General features: G+C 43.4%; 1 protein-coding gene across 1 annotated transcript in view; it reads right to left on the reverse strand.

Annotated features, from left to right (window-relative positions):
* Positions 1–9,089: 9,089 nt before the first annotated feature.
* Positions 9,090–19,878, reverse strand: part of erfl3 (Ets2 repressor factor like 3) — a 47,715-nt gene continuing 36,926 nt past the window's right edge. The window contains exons 3-5 of the mRNA XM_053326418.1: positions 13,956–14,071; positions 12,595–13,751; positions 9,090–12,332 (exon numbers count right to left, since the gene is read on the reverse strand). Coding sequence (XP_053182393.1) covers positions 11,658–12,332; positions 12,595–13,751; positions 13,956–14,071 — 1,948 coding nt within the window. The 3' untranslated portion in view covers positions 9,090–11,657. The remainder of the gene's footprint in view (positions 12,333–12,594; positions 13,752–13,955; positions 14,072–19,878) is intronic.

The raw sequence follows: 19,878 nt of genomic DNA on the forward strand, positions 1-19,878 counted from the left end.
AATACTATACACAGTTAACTGGATCTTTTTGTTAATAAATCTGAAATATATACATGTGAAATATGCAGAAGTTCCTGAGAATATATACATGTGAATGTTCCTGAGATTAACATACAGAATATACCCTCATATAGATAAAAATAAATGTGTAATGTTTACAAAATCTGAGATATATACATGTGCAATGTTCCTGGGATTAATGTAGTAAGATAAAGTGATCAAAAATACAAATACCACATGTTACAAAAAGTTAAAATACACAAAGGTTAAAGGCAGTGGCCAGTCCTAACAGCACAAAGGCACATGTTACGTTGTGTATTTATCCATCTAAAGACAAGGTAAATTGACCATCTTGTGTCTTGTGTATTGTGGATACTCTGGAAACAGCATCAGGGGAGAGGGTGAACTAAAACACTGACCCCACTGTCCAATCAGCAGTTCAGATTTCAGTTAACTAGACGGATTTGGCAGCAGTGCTGGATCTGGAGTATTGTTGCTTTACTGGGCTCTGGACTGGTGATAATGACAGCAACAATCAGGATAACAAGGCACATTATCATTGCATGTACTGTATATTTATTGCATACTCTAAACTCATAAAGTTCATGTCTAAACATTTATGTTTCGTGTGATGACAGCCGAACAAACTCCACCCAAAGAGGAAGACTGTGAGATGTGATTTAAAGCTTTAAAAAAGTAAGCAAGTGGATACAAGTGGAGTTAAGTAACGACAATTACAAAAGTCAAGAATGGAGATTCATGCTCTTTTCTGGTATTTATGTCTTTTGGATAATTATTCATACATTTGTACTGGTGTTAAAGTTGCTGTTAATGTTCATTTAACCTTCTTTAGCTTGATGCTATTATTTATATTATTTCATTTGCATTTACGTCTCTCTGCATTTACATCTCGTTAGCAAGTCCCCCCCTCCTCTGTTTTCCCAGATCTGCTCTCCTCCTCTCCATGGGAGCCTGACCTCTGACCTTCACCCTTCACCCTCTCTCTGTGCGCTCGTCACTGGTCTGTCAGTCAAACATCCAAGACCCTCCTCTCCTGCTGGGCTCTGCTGTCAGTCTGGCCTCAGGTACAGACAGCAGCAGAGGAAAACAGAGAGAGGGGAGACGTGGAGAAACACCATGAGTCTGGGAGAAAGTGGAGTGAGGGGGATACAAAATCGGTAAAAATGCTCTGCAGCAGTCTTATCTTTCTGTTCCCCCCCCCCCGGTCTCCCTACTAACCCAAAACTAGCCCGAACCCCACATAAAGCCAGAGACCCACCAGGAATGCCTCTCACCTCAGCATTTCTTAAAGCAGACCCTCACAGTAGCATAACCTTCTGACCCTCCCCTGACCTCTCACCCGGCCCAGTTAGCCCCATGCATGCCCCATCAAACCCCAAACAAAGTGATGACAACAGAAAACTCAAAGACTAAAAGGTTCTCAAGGCAATAGCTTAGCAGTCCTTGAGATAGCGTGCTCCAATAAAACGATCAAAACCAACAATAAAACTCAGATTCTGGAGGTTCAGGTTGGATTTCAAGTATATATCATCTGAAATCCTGTCTTTTACAATCCCTGGAGCTATGGATTAGTGTTACCTCATAGGAATGGAGTCATCAGAGAGGGCCAGCAAAGACACACCAGTTGAAGACGACTTCTTTTTATTAGCCACGCTAGCAGCATGGCTCTGTGGATGGCGAGGTTGGTCCGTCAAGGTGATCCAAACTGAAATATCTTAAAACCGGCCATATTATATTTTTTACAGACATTCAAGGTGCCCAGACGATGAATCTTAATCATGTCCTAAGTGCATCATCTTTTCCTTTAAAACTACCTGCAGGTCACATTTTATCTGGTGAACTATCTCTACATCTATTTAGAATGGGATGAAAAGTTTGCATACAGACATTAATGGTTATCAGACCATGATTTCTAATGAATTTGCTGTTCTTCAAACAATTCCTTTTTTGTGGCCTTGGGTGAAATGTCTAAACAACTATCGGACAGACTGTGATGAAATTTGGCACTAACAATCATGTCCCATGTCACTGTGATAACTTTAGTGATCCATTAACCTTTTTACAACAGGCGCCATCATCAGGCCACCATTTCAATTTGTCCAATACTTTGTTTTATGTTGTAAATTTAACAAGTCACTGCTTTATCCCTGCGCATTTGTTTTTTAGACCGGCTGCACAGACTGAGGCAGATTCTACAAAAACAATCTTATGTAAGGGACCAGAGGTCTTTGAATAGATTTGTACTTCTAGTTTTTTCCCACTGAGCATGTGCACTGTTTAACCAGGGCTTTTAGGGACAGAGTGTGTTATTGAAGGAATGGGCTCATTGTGTATTAAGTGTCAGCAGAGGACAAGCCTCCTCCTGTAGCTTACAGGAGGAGGCTGCTAGGAGTCATCTTGTCTAATAATGTCTGATAAATGCTCCCCTCAGACTCTGCAAGGTTAAGGATTTGGGGGGGATCATGCCAGCACACACTGGCATTTAACCTGAAGATAAAACCAGTTTGAGTCGGGGAATGTCACCACAAAAGCAAAGTGGAAAACCGTATATGGATGTGTTTGGCCCTGTGACCCTGATAAATGTGTAGAAAAGACAGAGCCCACAGCGTCATTAAAGTCTAACACACGTGTGTAGAAGGCCTGCATCTATACAAACTGTAGCATGGAGAACAGTAAGCCCTTGTGCTAGCTGCATTCTTGTTCACGGTAACTTTACACCACTCAGCTGTTCCTGGGGGTCCACGTCAGGTCCCGGAGCAGCAGAGCAGACTCTGTCATGGGCAGGCGTCCTTGGTTGTGCATATTCCTGCCTGTGTTAAAAACAAGATGATGAAAACAAGCACAGCTACATTCAATCTAGACACACTGTTTAATCCTCACTTTAGGATTTTTTAAAGTTTAATTTGTGTAACTTTTGCATTAGATTTTGCACTTTTATAACATTATAACATGCCACTGTACATTTTCCAGGTTTTTGTTAAATTAAGTAAACATTCTGTATATGACCTATATAGTATACACCCTGATATTACTTTGTACTGTAAGAAACACAATATGTCTGCTCTTATATGCATTTTACTATCAAATGTTGCTTGATGCTTTTAATGAATAGTGCTATATAAATCAACTTCATCAGACTTTCATAACTGCATATGTAACATGAATTTTAAAGTATGTTGCTTATTTATTACATCCTTATGTGACTGAAAATTGTTGTGTAATTGCTGCCGTTGAACATTACTAAACTGTGCAGTAAAAAATGGGAATGAAGAAATCTTATTGACCCTTTAGTCCGCTTTTTAAAGGCACATCAGTGGTGATTATATCATGGTAAATATAATGGACATGGATCAATGTTTTAGTTGTATGAGGTAAGAGCAGATTAGTGTGCATTACAAATCATCTGCTGTGTGTTCATAAAAGGGGCTGTAAGCGATATAAGCATTTCGGCTTACTTCCTGTCCTTTCTTGCAGTTAGCATTCTCCTGTCTCCTCGCTGCTATAGCTGCTTCAAAGTCAAATATAGCTTACCTGTCTAGAAGCAGTCGCTTTTCAACCCCTTCAAAACTTGTAGGTTTTTCCAACAGATTGAAGGCCACACTGATATAAATGCAACTCTTAATTTGCTTGGTGTATTTGACTATGTAGACCATTCCTAGCTTCACCTGTTCTGCCATTGGTGAGTGATGCTGAAATTCTGGCCGTGAGTTAAGAACCTCTTTGTGGAGTTTTCTCTCCTGGTTGGATAAAGTGGGAACGAGATACCAGAAAATGTATCTTCTGCTTACTAAAGAGCGAAGGGACTGGGAGATTGAAGTTAATGACAAAAAAAATCTGTATCAGTGATGGCTGTTGAAATGTAGAGCCCTTATTTGAACAAAAACAAATAACTTATAGGACCTTTAAGTGAGACAAAGCAGTCTGTCCATAAAAGAAAAAAAACTGAATGAAATTTCCTGTCAAATGTACATAGAGGGACTTAAAGGAAAATGCATCTCCACAGTGCCAAATATAGCACTTTTAAAACTTTTATTTGGCATTTTTATATGAATTGTACGCACACATTTAGAAACTATTTAAATCTAAAGGACAAAAAAAGAATATGAGTATTATTCATCTATGCATTTGTTTATCTGTATACAGTATAATTTGGTTTTACCCATTTATGGATTAATTTTGCCATACTGTAGGTTGTAGTTCATGTTATTTAAAAATGCTTTTGGTGGTTATTTGAGGATTTAACTCCCTAATACACTTTAATGAACTTTACCCTTAAGGCTGATTAATGTGCAGTGCAGTGTTTCAACAACAGGGGGAGACATTCAATGTGACATACTGAAGCAGATAGAGCAAAGTAAACTATTTTTGTTTAGGTGGTGTTGCCCCTCTTTCATTAAGATTTATTTGACCTTTAAACATCAGGTCAGCAAGTGACATTTCAGGTCTTCATAAGAGAGACAAAAATGAATATGGTGTTTCTTTTTTGGGGGTCAGATAGGTAGAAAAGAAAAGATTGTCAGAAAGGAAGGAGAAAAAGGAAATACACGCAGCATAGTTTCAAACAAACCACATCAATGTGAGCACAGTGTTGTCTGTGCTCGGTGTGACAAAGTGCCGTCGCTGTGAAAGTTCTTCACTCCTGTGCGGTGCAGCTATTCTCTGTATGGTGAAGGATGTGGTGAACTTACTAGCATGCCTTTCACCGTACCGTAACTCATACAGAGAATGCAACAGTGTTATGTGTGTGTGTGTGTGTGTGTGTGTGTGTGTGTGTGTGTGTGAGTGAAGAGAGAGAGCGAGAACGAGCATTCATAAAGGCTTTATGCTGTGCAGTGTGTGCATGATGCACAGGTTGTGGTTATATGTGGAGCACAGAGCCGGCTCTGCACAGGTTTCCGCGAAAGCAGGCGCTTAGAGGAAGCGAGGGGAGAGGGATGTGGCACAGGTGACAGAGCACAGTGGTTCCTGTGGTCTCTTTCTGTCTTTCTCTCTCTCTCTCTCTCTCTCTCTCCTCTCTCTTTCTCATCACACACACTCTATCCTCTGCTGTGAATGGAGTAGCTGGATGACTGGTGTGTCAACACTGAGGCCCAGGCGTCTTCACACACACACAAATACAGTGACCCTCATCAAGGTTACAGCAGGTAAAGTCAGGTGTGTCATATGTCACACACTGACATATTAGGAGCACAGACGCTCCTGTGTCAGTGAATCTTGTAGAGCAGCAGTTTGCAACCTGGAACCCCGGGGGTCCCAGAAAAATGGGGAATATTTTAATTTGACTATTATTTGATTGACTAGTAAATCCTAGGGGAGAACTATAAGAACAACTAGATTCATAGGTTTGACACATTTCACTGTTAATCTGCTGATACAGAACAGACAGTTAGGGCTTTTCAGCCTGGGGTGTACCAGCTTGGGGATCCATGATTGAAAGGTTGAGAAGCAATGCTTTAAAGGGTATTGTTGGCAATGTTCTTTATTTCTGTTATTGTCAACAAATCTAATGTCCAGAGCCAAACCAACAATGAACTCATCCTACTTACAAGTATTGTATGTTTATCCAAGGCCTGATATGTTACTCACTGCACTGGGTGACGTGTTACTTTGCCTTGAAGATGACGGTTACTGTATTTTCTTAGAAACAGCTACAAAGACAGCAGTCCTGTTTTCAGTTTCCTTAGTTCCTTGTAAGGTTGACAGCTAGCTTCAGTTGCTTGTTGTGCTACATGTCACAACCTCTTGACTTTGTACTGAAGTTTTTAGAAAAATGTAGAATGTTAGAAGTAGAAAGTGAAGAGGTTGCAATATGCAGCACAACAAGCTAGAGTAAAAAATGCTGTTATGCGTCTTTGGAGCTGTTTCTAAACAAACTACCATGACTGTAATCTTTGTGGCAAAGGAACACATCATCCAGTGCAGCAGTATGACTCACTGACATGTTTTTAACCGTTTTTGGACAACAACACAGGTCTACGGCACAGAGGAATAAGAAATATCACCAGCCATATCCTTTAAAGCACCAATTCCAACACTTTTTTGGTTGGTGACCCTCACAGGTCGAATATATATGTCTATGTTGTGTGAAAGTAATTTTCTCCTCTAAACCCTTCAGATTGTTGCATTTGAATATCTGTAAGCAGCTCACATATTTAAAAGAATCCAGGATTTCACCAGAAGTAAATATTTGAGAAAAGTTGGAAAAACAAATCTAAAAATTAGCAGAACAACATCCTTTCCTATGCTGTTAAAAACAAAGGTTATTTTGACAATGCACTTTTCCTTCTTATGTTGTAGTCACATTATGGAGGAATCCATTCATGGCCAGTATGGACAGAAGGAATCATTTCAAACTCCTTAAACATACATATTGGCATGTGAGGACCATGTTAAAATGGAAGAAATCAGAGATCTTGTTGGTGCTGTTTTGCTACAAAATAATAATAATAATAACAATAATAATTAATGGATGATTTTGCGGATAAATATCACCATGGCGAGTTTACAGTGGTGTTGATTCAGCTGTATGGAAAGTGTTGAGGCTAATGAAGTTTGTTATGAACTTTGATAAACATGTCATAACACTTTGTTATATGATGTTTTCTGCAACCCTGGCCTCAAAATACCTATTTAGGTAGTTATCTTAGTTTTGGACTGAGCTGCATGAATTTCTATTCTAAGTTTCATTTTCAATCCTCATATCTAATCAGCTTGATATTTTTTCACAAAACTAAATGGCTGGATGCAAACTATATTTCAGTAAATGCCAGTAAGAGAAGGCTGAGAAAAACTTTTAAATAAATATGAATCATTTTTCCACTAAGATGATTGCATGATTGCATATACCCATCTATACAAAGGCTGAGGCTGTTTTACACTGTTCCTTTTTTTCTGCTGTTATTTTGTCCTGTAAAACCCATCAGACAAAAAAAACAACAACCAGATATGCCATTCAAGGGCAGCAACTTCATCATTGCTCTTGCAGCTCCCCCATCTCCTCCTCTTACATACAATATTCGTTTGTTAAGTGCGCTGCAAGACAAGGGAGCTGCTGACGTCACATTAAAAGGTAAACAGGCGAGCCTTATGTGAGCATTATGTGGGTGAGTGGGCAGCAGCATCGCAGACAAAGTGCTTTTCTTTATCACAGCTAAACATGTAACCTCAGAGGCCTCTGCATCACGGCAGCTGGGATCCACTCCATCCACTCAGCCATCAGACATTAGGAAAGTCAGAGTACGAGACGTGCTCATCTTTTCCAATTAAAAAGGGTAAATTATTTCTTAAAAAGGATGATTTTATGACACACATTTCCAAGTATATATGACACATTTAGAAAAGAGTTTCCTTGTAAAAAGTGCAGTTCAAAGAGCTGAAATTAAAGTGCAGCTCTGCCTGATGGAAGTTTGTTTGTAATTGTAATTAAGTGTAATACTGAAGAAATATGAAAAGGCCTCATACGACTGTCTGCTCGATGTCTGACGAGACGAGAAGTCAGGAGTTAATCTCTTTGTTTACAAATAACCAGATAATGAAACTCTGTGTTCTGATTATGTGTTATTAATAAATATGGATATAAGAAAGAAGATCAGACACAAACAAACACAGTGATATTCATATTGGCTTTTAACCGGTTTTAATTAACCCTGATTACAGCTTAATTACAAGTTTGGAAAAAAAAACACGAAAAAAGTGGAGAAATTCAATGTTACATCATGGTATTAACTCTCATCTCTCCATCTGAGTGTTATGTAACTGCTCGGGGGAGACGAGGCGAAAGAAGAGAGACTGAAAGAGGGAGAAGATAGACCTTTACACAGTAAAACAATACACATCTTTTTCTTCTTTAAAAATGATACAACCCCCCTCCCCCCCTCCCAAAAGAAAAAACCTTAAAAAAAATATACAAGAGCGAGAGAAAGAGTGAGAGTGAGAGAGAGAGAGAGAGATAGAGAGAGAGAGAGTGAGAGAGAGAGAAAGAGAGAGTGAGAGGGAGGAAAAAAGAAACATTATAAAATAAAAATTACAATACATGACAAAAAAGATAAAATTACTCCCTCTCTGCCCCCAAAGTAAGATCCTCCGCCCCGCTTCCCTCTCAGTCCCCCATGTTATTTCTCTGTCAGCATATCAACCGCTCTCAAAATTCATATTACACATTTTAGTTATATTACATTTGTAAAAACTAAAGACAGGAAAAAGGGGGGTGGGCGGGGGTTTGGGGACTTGATGGTTTTAAAACAGGGAATGGAGTTCAGGGGGTTGGGGGCAGGGGGGTTTCCACATCATCCAAAAGTGATGTACACAACATAAAAAGCAACAGCTAACAGAGCCATGGAATAATAATAATGCCAGGTGGAGAGGTAAATAACCCGATGAGAACAATAATAACAACAACAATAATCAATAGCAATATTGACATCAGAAAAATAAACTAAGAAACCTTTTATTTGTTTTGATAGAGAAATGTCATCTTTGTGCTGTTTGTCTACCATTCTTTGACTGTAGAGGCCTGAAACAGGATGAGAGTAAGTCCGCATCACTCACAGACTTCAGTCTTTTTAACCCTGCAACATCACGACTGACTCGGATCGTGCTGCAGTTAGCAGGAAGTCAGACGACGGCTTAAACAGAGCGAGGAAAAGTGAAACAGAAAGAGAGAAGAGAGAGCAGGTAGATTGATGCCTCATCTGTTGCTGAGATATGAAAAGTAGTAATAAGGCAGCTGTCAGTTCAAATACAGACACAGGACTTGGTGGTGGTGGAGAGGGTGTGTGTGAGTGTGTGTGAGTGTGTGTAAGAGAGAGTGTGTGTGTGTGCATGTTGTGACATGCTCCAGTCCAGACCACAGGGGTCTGATGAGGAAATTCGATCAGCTCAGCAACACAGACCGCCTGGAGGCCATCTATCACACAGTTCGCTGCTATAGATCTGTCTTGTTGCTGGCCGGGCAGGGACAGGCCGCTGGTCAACATGGCCGAGTCAACCAATCAGATCCCTGGATGAGCTGGCCGCAGACACGAAAAGCTCCAGGATGTTAAAACATCATCACAAACATAATCGTGTGTGTGTGTGTGTCAAGGAATCTGTTGTGTGTGTGTGTGTGTGTGTGCATAGTTGGAGGAGAGTGCGTTTCAGGACAGGTCTTCACATGTCACACGTTTCCAGGCTATCTTCAGTAATGATTAACCCTTCAATCCCGCCTCAACCCCGCTTCACCCCCCCCCCCCTTCTCGCTCTCCTTTGCCCCAATTAAGAGTTGCTGCGAACTTTGGAGCTTTATGCTAACTGGCCTAAGAGAAAAGACAGGATGACTACTTCACTAATAACCCACCAGCTGACTCTGAGTTGACACACACACACACACACTCTCTCTCTCTCTCTCTCTCACACTCACACACACTCTCACTCACACTCACACTCACACTCTCACTCACACTCTCACTCACACTCACACTCGAGGCCAGGAGAGGTGGCCTGGGGTCAGGACAGCTCAGGCTCGGGAGAACCCAACTGGGCTGAGTTAGGCTGTACAGACAGGAACAAGCAGAGTGCTGTGTGCTAAAAGGGCAAGCTACTGCAAATGAAGTGAACAGCAGAGTGAACCACACATCTGAATCATTACCAGTCTGTTCCAGTCCTGTTTCTTTTTTTTTTAAATATCTGCTGGTCTTCTGGTAGACTGGCCTGTGGTGTTTTTTTCTGGCCTGTTTGTCTATGAAACAAATGTACAAGAGAAACCCAGAAGTCCTCCCACACCCCACCCCTCTTTATGCTGCTCACCCACCCTCCATATCATATTATCTGATGAGTGGCATGACACTCAAATTAGTCCACTTACAAAAAAATCCTGAATCAATCATATCATGAAAATGATATGCTTCTTTAAAATCTCACTTGTTTTAATAATTTCATTTAGAATATATAAAGATATAGTCTGCATGTGTGTTTATTAGAGCTCAGTTTGCACTTTTGTACATGCTATAAAAACAAGGCATAGAGAGGCAGTGTGTGAGTGTGAGTGTGAGTGTGAGTGTGAGTGTGTGAGTGTGTGTGTGTGTGAGGTCTAAGGTGATCCTCTGCTCTCTCAGGCTCTTACGCTCGTGTGAAGGGCCCCCGGGAGTCGAACACGATCTCCAGACCCGATGATGTCGCCACTACAGGGAGAGCTGGAGGTCCAGATGGAGAGAGAGGGAGCGTGTTTAAGAGCTAAAGGCAGTGCTGTGCATCTGTGTGTGTATGTGCGTGTGTGTGCGCCTTTGTATGAACATTTGCTGGTTTAGTTTAACACTATCTATGATTGTTAGAGGAGCTCAAGCTGGTGAACTAGGATTCTGTGCTGCTGGGGAAACGATTTTCAGTATACAAGCCATGTTAGGTGAGGTGAGAAGGCTAGTTAGCAGTTATTGGAACACCTCAGCCCCTTCCTCCCCCTGCTGCCTTCCCCTTGTCTCCCCCCTTAGCAGCATTTTCTCTACACTGAAGTATGTCTTCTCTTGTCCTCACCTTCCTTCTTTTCTCACATCTCCCCTGGGCTAAAATTACTTCAGTGAATGAACTCTACAGGTGGTCCGCGAGAGAAAGAGGGGCAGGTTAGGAGAGAGACAGAAGGTTATACAAAAGTCAAAAGCTCTGAGAGGACAGTGTGCCAGATTCAAAGTCTGTGTGTGAGGTTGTGTATGTGTGTGTGTGTGTGTGTTTGTGTGATCTTGTGTTGCAGTGAACACTGTTTAGTGTCCATAAGCAATTCTTCCAATGTGAGTACTGTTGGCTGGGTTTGTTTTTTGTTTTGTTTTTTTCCATTTCTTTGCTCGTGTGTGTGTGTGCATGAATCCAATAAACATACAGCAATAGGCTTCCCTGAGTGGAGTGGGCCAGGTTTAAGAGTAGTTCTGTCAATCAGACAACACCCTACAGCCCCATTCTCCAGTCTTGGACACCCACTTTTCCTTTTCATCCCCACGATTTTTCAGTATCTGCCAAACGTGACAAGGATTTCATGAGTGTAAAGAATGATTACTAATAGCAGTCCTTCTTGCACATGCTCCCCTTCTTTGCTCTGTTCCTGTGTCATTCCAGGTCTGTGGGTTTTAGATACAGGCACTTATCGAAGTCCCGTCGTCTTATAGGAAAAGAAGCAGAGGGGAGATTGTGCAGACCGTCATTCTAGGTTTGTTGCTGGGTTGTAAGGGAGTACGAGTCCCCTGAGGAAAGTGAGACTGACTGCCTATCCTACTGATGGGGGCCAGAGGTGGGAGCTTTGCTACTGGGGCAGGGCATCTGGAGCTTCACTGGCCAGGTGGGAGGTGAACTTGGAGCTCCATGAGGGAGCCTCCCTCTGATTTCAGCCCTGTTACAGTCATTGTGCCTGGGATGGCTGAATCTGAGTGAGTCCCTTCCTCCCAAAGGATGTGTCCCAGAAGAACCCTGATCCAGACAGAGGATTGGTGAGGGGGATCTGACAGAATAGTTAGGGTGTCTTTGAGGTTTATGTATGTTTGTTAGACTGTGCTCTTACTAGAGGCTTCGGGAATCTAGTTTGTCAGCGTGGGAGAGGGATTACAGAGGAACCATTTACATACTCCTGTACCACCTCCAGTGCTACTGGAGCAGTAGTGTTTGGGCCGTGTCTCTCATCAGCAGTCTTTGTTCTCCAGAGACAGCTGTGCAGTGGCACGATGCAGCTCAGCACTCACCCTGCGATGTGAGGCCAACGGTGTGGCTAAAGAGCCCTCGTACGCTAAAGGGGGAGGACTGTCCCCTTCACCACTGCCCGTCCCATCTTCCTCCATCTCCATCCGGCCATTGCTTTGCCCCTCCTGTGGTCGGACTTTCTTATCGTCCGACTCTTCCTGTGAGGCTTCCATGCGCTGGTCTTCGCTCCAGCGTCTCTTGAAGCGTAGCTTGAGGGGGATGCACTTGGTCTGGGAAGTTCCCGTTGAGCCTGTCTGAGGTGGGGGTGTGTTACTGTCCCCAGGCTCGACAGGCTCAGTCTTGAGGGTGGGCAGCACGCGGTGCACATTGGAGTGTGCATGCTGGGAGGTGAAGAAGGGCATCAGGCCAGGTGGAGGTGGAGCGGGTGCTTTGAAGACGTCCTCGTCCAGGTCCTCATCAGGATGGGGTTGGTGTGAGTGAGCAGCTGAGCCATTAGAGAGGTGGTGATGGTGGTGGTGGTGATGGTGGTGGTTCTGAGCTCTGGAGTGGCGAGAGGAGTAGCGGTCAAATTCCTCATCTCTCTCATCTGGGTCCTCATCACTAATGTCAGTCACCTCCACCTCTTCCTCTGACTCTATATCAGAGATGGGCTCCACCTAGACAGTTGAAATAAAAATAGAGGGACAGACACAAAGAGGAAAACAGAAGAGAAAAAACAATGACAACAAATTAGTCTGGAAATCTTCTAGGAAATAGTGAACACCACTGAAGCACATTTTAATGACATAAATTATTTAAAATGTGGCTTTAACTTAACAGGTTTTAAGAGGTTGTCTGACAGTGGAGTGGTGTCAATAGTTTAGATTAAATATGCATGTGTCCTTTTTAAGGTCTTGTGGTGAAGTTTTTGAATCTCACCTTAATCTTGGGAAGTCCTGCACTGTTTAAGGACTGCGTTGAGGAAGAGGCAGAGATGAGGCCCGAGCCGCTAGCTGAGCTCAGGTCACTGCCAAATGACAGCGAGGAGCCAAGGCCAGATGTAGACGACATGGACCCGGATCCTGAGCCTGAGGAGAGTGAGCTCTGCCTGGGTTTACTCTGGCTTTGACCATCCCTCTGCTTCCTGCCCGGTGGTGGTGGCTGCAGCTTGAACTTGAAGGGAGACATGTGTGGCGGCTCCTCACCCAGGTGGAGTGGGTGATGCATCGGATGGGAATGGGGGTGAGGGTGAGGGTGGGCAGTGTGAGGCGGGTGGGGGTGATGGTGGGCTGAGTGAGCCAGAGGTGGATGGTGGTGCCGATCTCCTCCCCTCTCTCCACCTGCTGTTGCCGCTCTGTCTGCTCTCTCGCTTGCTCTCTCTCCGGTCAGGCTAGCCTTGTCTGCGGCGGGCCGGTGCGGCTGAGGGATGACGATGTTGGGGTACTGGAGGAAAGCTCTGGGGCTGAGGCCGTAGTTGTACACCGACTGGGTGTGGGCCTGCAGGTAGCGCTTCATGTCCTCTGGGTTGAAGGAGAAGTGGGAGCCTAACATGGGTGACAGGGTGGGTGAGGGAGTGTAGGGAAGGTGAGATGTGGGGGTCATGCTGAGTGCTGGGGATAGAGGAGGAGCGAGGAGGCCGGCTCCTCCCGGCCCGGGCAGAGGGGACACAGGGAAAGGCGACAGGGGCTCTGTGTGAATACGGTGCCCAGTGGGGCCTCGAGAGCCTGGGTGCCCAGCAGGGTTGCCTGGCCCTCCATACATGCGGAACAGAGACTCATGAGACAGACGGGGATGGATGATGCTCCGGTAGCCTCCTCCACCACCGGGTCCTCCTCCTCCCCCACTCACACCCCTCTCTCCCCTCTCCTCTCCTGCTCCTGGGTTGCCGTCCTCAATTTCAGAATTGACCGAGGTGCCGTCGCTACAATCGCTGACAGAGCCGCGGGCCATTCGTCGGGCCACAGAGCTGAACATGCCGCTGGGGCTGCGCAGGTCCTCGTTGGGGGAGAGGACTTCGGAGGGCGTGGAAGGAGGGAAACGGAAATGGGTCCCTGCGCCAGTGGGGACAGGTGGGGCGCTCTGAGGAACACCACTTCCTAGAGATGTCAAGGCAAGGATGGAGAGAAGACGGAGGGGGGGAGAGAAATAATACTGAGAAACAATATATAATGTTCTCCTGTGTAATCCTTTGTAATCACTATATCCTATTGTGGGATTAGAGACATGTAAACACACACACACACACACACACACACACACACACACACACACACCACAACTCCGTCCAGCCTCAGCCTTACCAGTGGAGCCCATGTCAATGAAGGGATAGTTGACCAACACCAGCTTGTTGAAGTTGAACTTGTAGGTGAACCTCTTGCCTTTGGTCTTATGGAGGATCCTCTTGTTATAGTAGTATCTAAAAGAGAGCAAAGAAGCAACACTGTAAGTAACACTGTGAAGAAACGACAGCATTCACACACATAAAACACGGCAAACACACACATCAGGGTTAATTAATTAATAGCATACAATTTTATGCCAAGATTTCGCTGTGAACCATCAATAAATACAAACACTGGCTTATTAACGACACTGAAACATTTAATTTAGCATGTACACCTCATTTAAAAATATCATTTTGTTCTTGAAGTCATTGAGGCTGTGACAGTTGCACTCGCACACTCAAGCACACACTTTAATAAGCACAAGTCTTTCATGTCGCCCCCCCCTCCTAATGATAGATATTACAGAGTGTTGTATGACATTCGCACAAAGCAGACCCAGAAAGAGGAGGTGGGGAGGAGGAAGAGAGTGAGAGAGAGGAGGTGTGTGTGACGGGGGGGGATAAATGAGAAACAGTGGACGGACTGAGCTGCAGAGCTGCAGAGTGATGTTGTGTGGAGGGATAAACAAACAATTAAGGGATCAGAGGTCAATGTATGCAGCCAAATGTTAGTCTATTTTGAGCCTGTGAGGATTTTACAGGCACAGGAGTGCGAGAGCAGTTGTATGCATGTTTGACAGGTTTGTGTGTATGTGTGTGTGTATGTGTGTGTGTGTGTGTGTGTGTGTGTGTGTGTGTGTGTGTGTGTGTGTGTGTGTATTTATTGTATCTTCACTGATCCATATGTGTCCAAAAGAAGGTCAGGAATCAGTAATAAGTGTCTCTTCCAAGGCTAGATTTTGTCAGACAAGTGTGACACATGACAACACATTTTTTTTCTTTCATTTTACTAGATGGTCCCATCTCTTTATGTAACACCAAAGCAAAGCCACCAATAATTCACCCCATCTTTATCTGTTTATGTAATGGCCATTCTCTCAGTTTTTTTCCCCCAAGCTTTCTCTCTCCCATGGCTCCTGCCTACAGTACAAGGCTCCATTTTTATTAACCTTTGTCTAGCTACAGCTCTTTATGTAACATCTCTCTGCTTTCTTCCCCAGATCCACATCCACTTTATGTAACCTCTAGATCCCTGGCTGCCAACCCTCACACACTCACAGAGACAGAGCAAAGGAAAGAGGAAGAGATAAAGAGCTGGAGAGGAACAAAGACAGTGTGTGTGTATGTGTGTGAGCGTGTGTGTTTGTCTGTCTGTCAGGGAGAGAACAAGCTTTTTGTGCCATGCTTACCAAAAAACTACCACCTACCTTTTCAAAACTACCCCTGGCTGTTAGACACAAGGTTTAACCAGACTGCACTCTGCTCATCATGTCTGCATGCCTACCTGCTTTCATAGCTACTCGGCTCTGCTTTCCCTTCCTCCAACATGTGTCTGCTGGCACAAGTTAAGTGAAGTGTGCTGGCAAAAGATAGGGGCTGCGGGGTATGTAGGTAATGCTGAGTTAATCAGAGCCCATTGACTATCATTACACTGAATGGTAGTTATCCAGACGGCAGTGTGTGTGTGCGTGTGTCTGTTTGGTGGTGGGGAGGTGTCGCCCTTCACCCCCTCTTATTATGCTTATTATACAGACTTGTTGGGCCATTTTTTGCTCTGGGAACAGACTGTTGCTCTTTTTCACTTGTTCTCTTCAACCCTCCCCCTCCTCTCCCTTTATCCTACTGATACCTCTCTCTCACTCTCTTTCTCTCTCATCAATCCAGCCCCCCCCCACCCCTTCTTTATCCTAACTCTCTCCCTGTGCGCTCCACTCGTCCCTTGAGGGGATTGGAGAGAGGGAGAGAGGCTGAGACAGAGAGAGACAGGACAGGCCCGCACTGTTGAAAACATTGTTTACGCCAGGCACAAAGCAGCATGTAATTTCTGCTCTAGGGGAGACACTCGCAGGACCCGGGAAGGAGGGGAGAGAAGCTGCTGGGGGGTGGGGGTAGGGGGGAATGTGAGGGGATGGACAGAGATAGACAGGAAGTCATGCAGAATTAAAACCACAACAGGACTGTGATCAAATTATGATAGAAAAGTCAACAAGCTGTGTTACTGTCCACATGAGGGTTCAATATAAACACTGACTTCAAGGGTGGAAACAAACTAAATTCAACATATATTAAAAAAAGAAAAAATTCTGTATATCAGAGACAATTTCATGACTGAAACCAACTTTTAAAACAACACATTTATTAAAATATAGCTAGCTAGAACCAATTCAGACTAAAGATGAAGACTCACTAGAAAGAGTCAAACTGAGTGACATCGCCTTCGCCACTCCACTTATTAGGTACAACAAGCTAAAACAAATGCAGACTGAAGAAAGGTGAAGACATACTTCTCACTTGTCCACAGTGAGTACAGCTGCATGCTTGTTACCTAAAACTGTTTTAATGAACATCTTACAACCTTCTCTAACAATTAATGTGATGTTGTGCCGAGCAGCTGTGATCTTGGAGGTAAAGTATGACTATGGACGTTCATTCTTGACCTTTGGGAAAAATATTTGATGGAGATCATAAAAAGCACAAAAGTCTTACTGTGCTTTAAACCATGTTCTGTATCTTTTCTGTGCTAGTAAGTGGACCTTTGTGCTTAGATGATCTCCATCAAATAAAAAAGGGGATCTCAGAAACTAAAATTAGGATCTTTCCTGCTTCTTTGTGGTCAGCTTTTCTGAAACTCACTGTGGAGCCTCCAGGTGAATTTTTTGTTGTTTAGATAAAGTAAAAAAATTTCAAATGCATTGCTGGTCCCATAGAAAATGAATTTGGCGTAGCAGCCTGTCCAGTGGGTCCTCAGGGTAATACAACAGCATTGTTAATATATAGTCACACCACGTCCTAAATGTCGATAAAATTTCAACCAAAACTAACTTGATAACCTTCATGAGGGTGGAATAAATTGCAGTGCTGTTGTATTATACTGCTTTACTTTTTAGCAGCTAGGTTAATAAACTGGCCACTGAGAGCGTAATTGGTATAAATATGGACGAAGCCTCGAGGCCAATAATATCACAGTGCTGACACATCTGTCTGACCCTGGCTCATGACAGTCTGCTCGTAGGGAGTGAAGCCAACTTAAATTTTGTGTGTGCTTGGCTGCACGCACACACACACACACACACACACACACACACACACACACACACACACACGCTGCTAACACACAGAACGCTGAAATGCATAGTTAGAAGCAGCAGACAACAACTTTGCGTAATCCTATCCGCAGCAACTGAGGCTGTGTTTAGAGCACATGGTCACCCCATTCTTTCTCTGTGCACCCCCCCACCCTCCCCTCCTCATCCTGCGCCATCATACGGGCAGACAGTCTTTGAAGAGCATTTGAACTCACTTCAAAAGAGAAGAAAGAGATTCTTTGAGTGCCTGCGTTTAGCTGCCCACCGCACTCGCCTTACACACACACACACACACCTCTCCCATATCCTGACTCTGTAACTGCCATCTCATTCAACCTCACTGAGTCCATGTGTGCCCCTACACACCCCCAGGACGTATCTTCCAGGAAATGCAGCTTTATGCCATGTCTCTGTTTTACCAAAAGAGTAAATAGAACAATCAATGCATGTATAGATTTAGACAAAACCTTTAGGGGAGGCTTTCTGTCAAGTCAGTTGTTGCCGTGTGATATTCTAGGCCGAGGATTAAGGCTGTGATTACACAGACCTGCATTATGATCAAAGTAGACAGAGAGAGAAACATGGGAGGGTTGAAGCTCAATGTCAATGAATGAACATAGACATAGTTTAAGCCAAGTTTGAAAATTTTTAAAAGGGTTATAATAAAATAGACTTTAATTGTGTCAAAATGTTCCAGAGAAAACTATTTAGGCCAGTGATGAATACAGCTTGGTATCGCTTGACAATACATAACATTTTAGTGCTGATACTAAAACAATACTGTTTAATTTTTCGATATCTAACTTAACGCTTAATGTTTTTTGGGATCCATTACTTTCACACACAAGCAGCTATTAAAAGAAGTTTGTCGAAGAGTGTACAATTTGAAAAGTTAAAACTAAAACCAAGAAATATCTCAGAACTAAGGGCCTGATGTACTAAAGGTCTGCGTGTGTAAAAACGTGTGCAAACTTGACATCACCAGCAAGAAATGTGCAAGCTGATCTACTAACGCAGTGCACTGAGGTTTGCATCTTTCAACTGTGTAAGATAGTACGCGCTGTCCATTTAACACGTTTGCCATAATGAATATGTAATGTGAGGCGTTTCAACCCCAGTGTGCAAAATACAGGGAGGAGAAAATGCAAATATGTTATTTAACACACGCATTGTGATTTACCAAACCTGAAGGTAATTTTACTGACGGAAACTGCGTCTATGAATAATACCTTTGAAGGGCAGGTATTAACCGGCTGCGCTCAGATGACTACTGTCACTGTGGAGAGGAGGAGACGGAGGCACAATGACAGAATACTTACAGGATGGAGTTTTTCCATCTGTATTAATAATTTTGGAGTGGAATATTTTTGGTTTTACTAACGGAATTGACTTTGTCACAAATACTCTCCCATATGTCAGTTTTTCTGGTAATATTAGTTTTTTTTTTATAACTCAATATATTTGTTAACCTCTTCCACTAGAATCTGATCACATTTCATTTTGAGCTTGCAGCTTTCTGCTCATCCAAACTCTCCATTCAGACACGCAAAACTATTGCACTGTGAATGCAATTTAGTACCCACTATTTGGGATCTTAGTAAATATGTAGTATGTATAACAGATCCGACATTGATGCCAATATTCAATATTCAGTTTTTTGCAATTAGGTGATGATGATTGAAATGACTGATGACAAATTGGGACTACATTTTTTGGTTACATGTAATTCAGATTAAGAACAGAAGTCCTGATTGTTACAGCCAACTTCTTCTATTACCCAATAATATGATATCCGTATATGCTCACCAATCTATTTCAGTATCACTCCACACACATACACACACACACACACACACACACACACACACAAACAGTAAAAATGAATTGAATCAACACACTTGTGTGAACGTGCTCAGGCTCTGCCTTGCCCATTGTTGGGCTCTAAATAGGCGCTGACTGTGACAGGAAGTTAGGATTACAATACTCCCCATGAGCCCCATGTTTATTTTCTGCCTCTTTCGTCAGCATTGGCTGTTGCTATTACACACACACACACATCCCATCCAGTTCCTCCTCTACATATACACACACACACACACACACACACACAGACCAGCTGCTCACACTCAGGTGTATATGTGTGTGTGTGTGTGTGTGTGTGTGTGTGTGTGTGTGTGTGTGTGTGTGTGTGTGTGTAAATTTTGCACACGTGAGAGTGCTTTGTGTGAGAGCCAGGTTTGACGAGTGTTTACTGTCTCAAAAAGGAAATAAAATGTGTTTGGGTAGGGATGTGGCCTGGGTTGGGGGTATGATTAATCAAGGTGTCACATGCTCTGTGTGTATGTGTGTATGTGTGTGTGTGTGTGTGTGTGTGTGTGTGGGGGCGGGGGGTATATATGAGTGTTTGTGTGCAAAGAGGAGGATCTGGTCAGGGTCCGATTAGGCCGGTCACATGCTCTGTGGGTGCGAATATGTACCCGAGCACACTCTGGTGTGTGAGTTTGTATGCACAGCTCGTGTGCATTCTGCCCTCGTAGAAAAATAAAGGCCTCATTCAGTCCAGGACAAAGAGACATACACACACAACGCTCATGTACGGATAACACATACATGCTGCAGATAGAGACAATGGTAAAAAACAATGCACACAAGCATACGTTGAACACAAAGTCACGCAGTGGTACTGTCCCCGGG

The sequence above is a fragment of the Scomber japonicus genome, chromosome 10 (assembly GCF_027409825.1).
Source record: "Scomber japonicus isolate fScoJap1 chromosome 10, fScoJap1.pri, whole genome shotgun sequence".
Classification (NCBI taxonomy): Eukaryota; Metazoa; Chordata; class Actinopteri; order Scombriformes; family Scombridae; genus Scomber; species Scomber japonicus.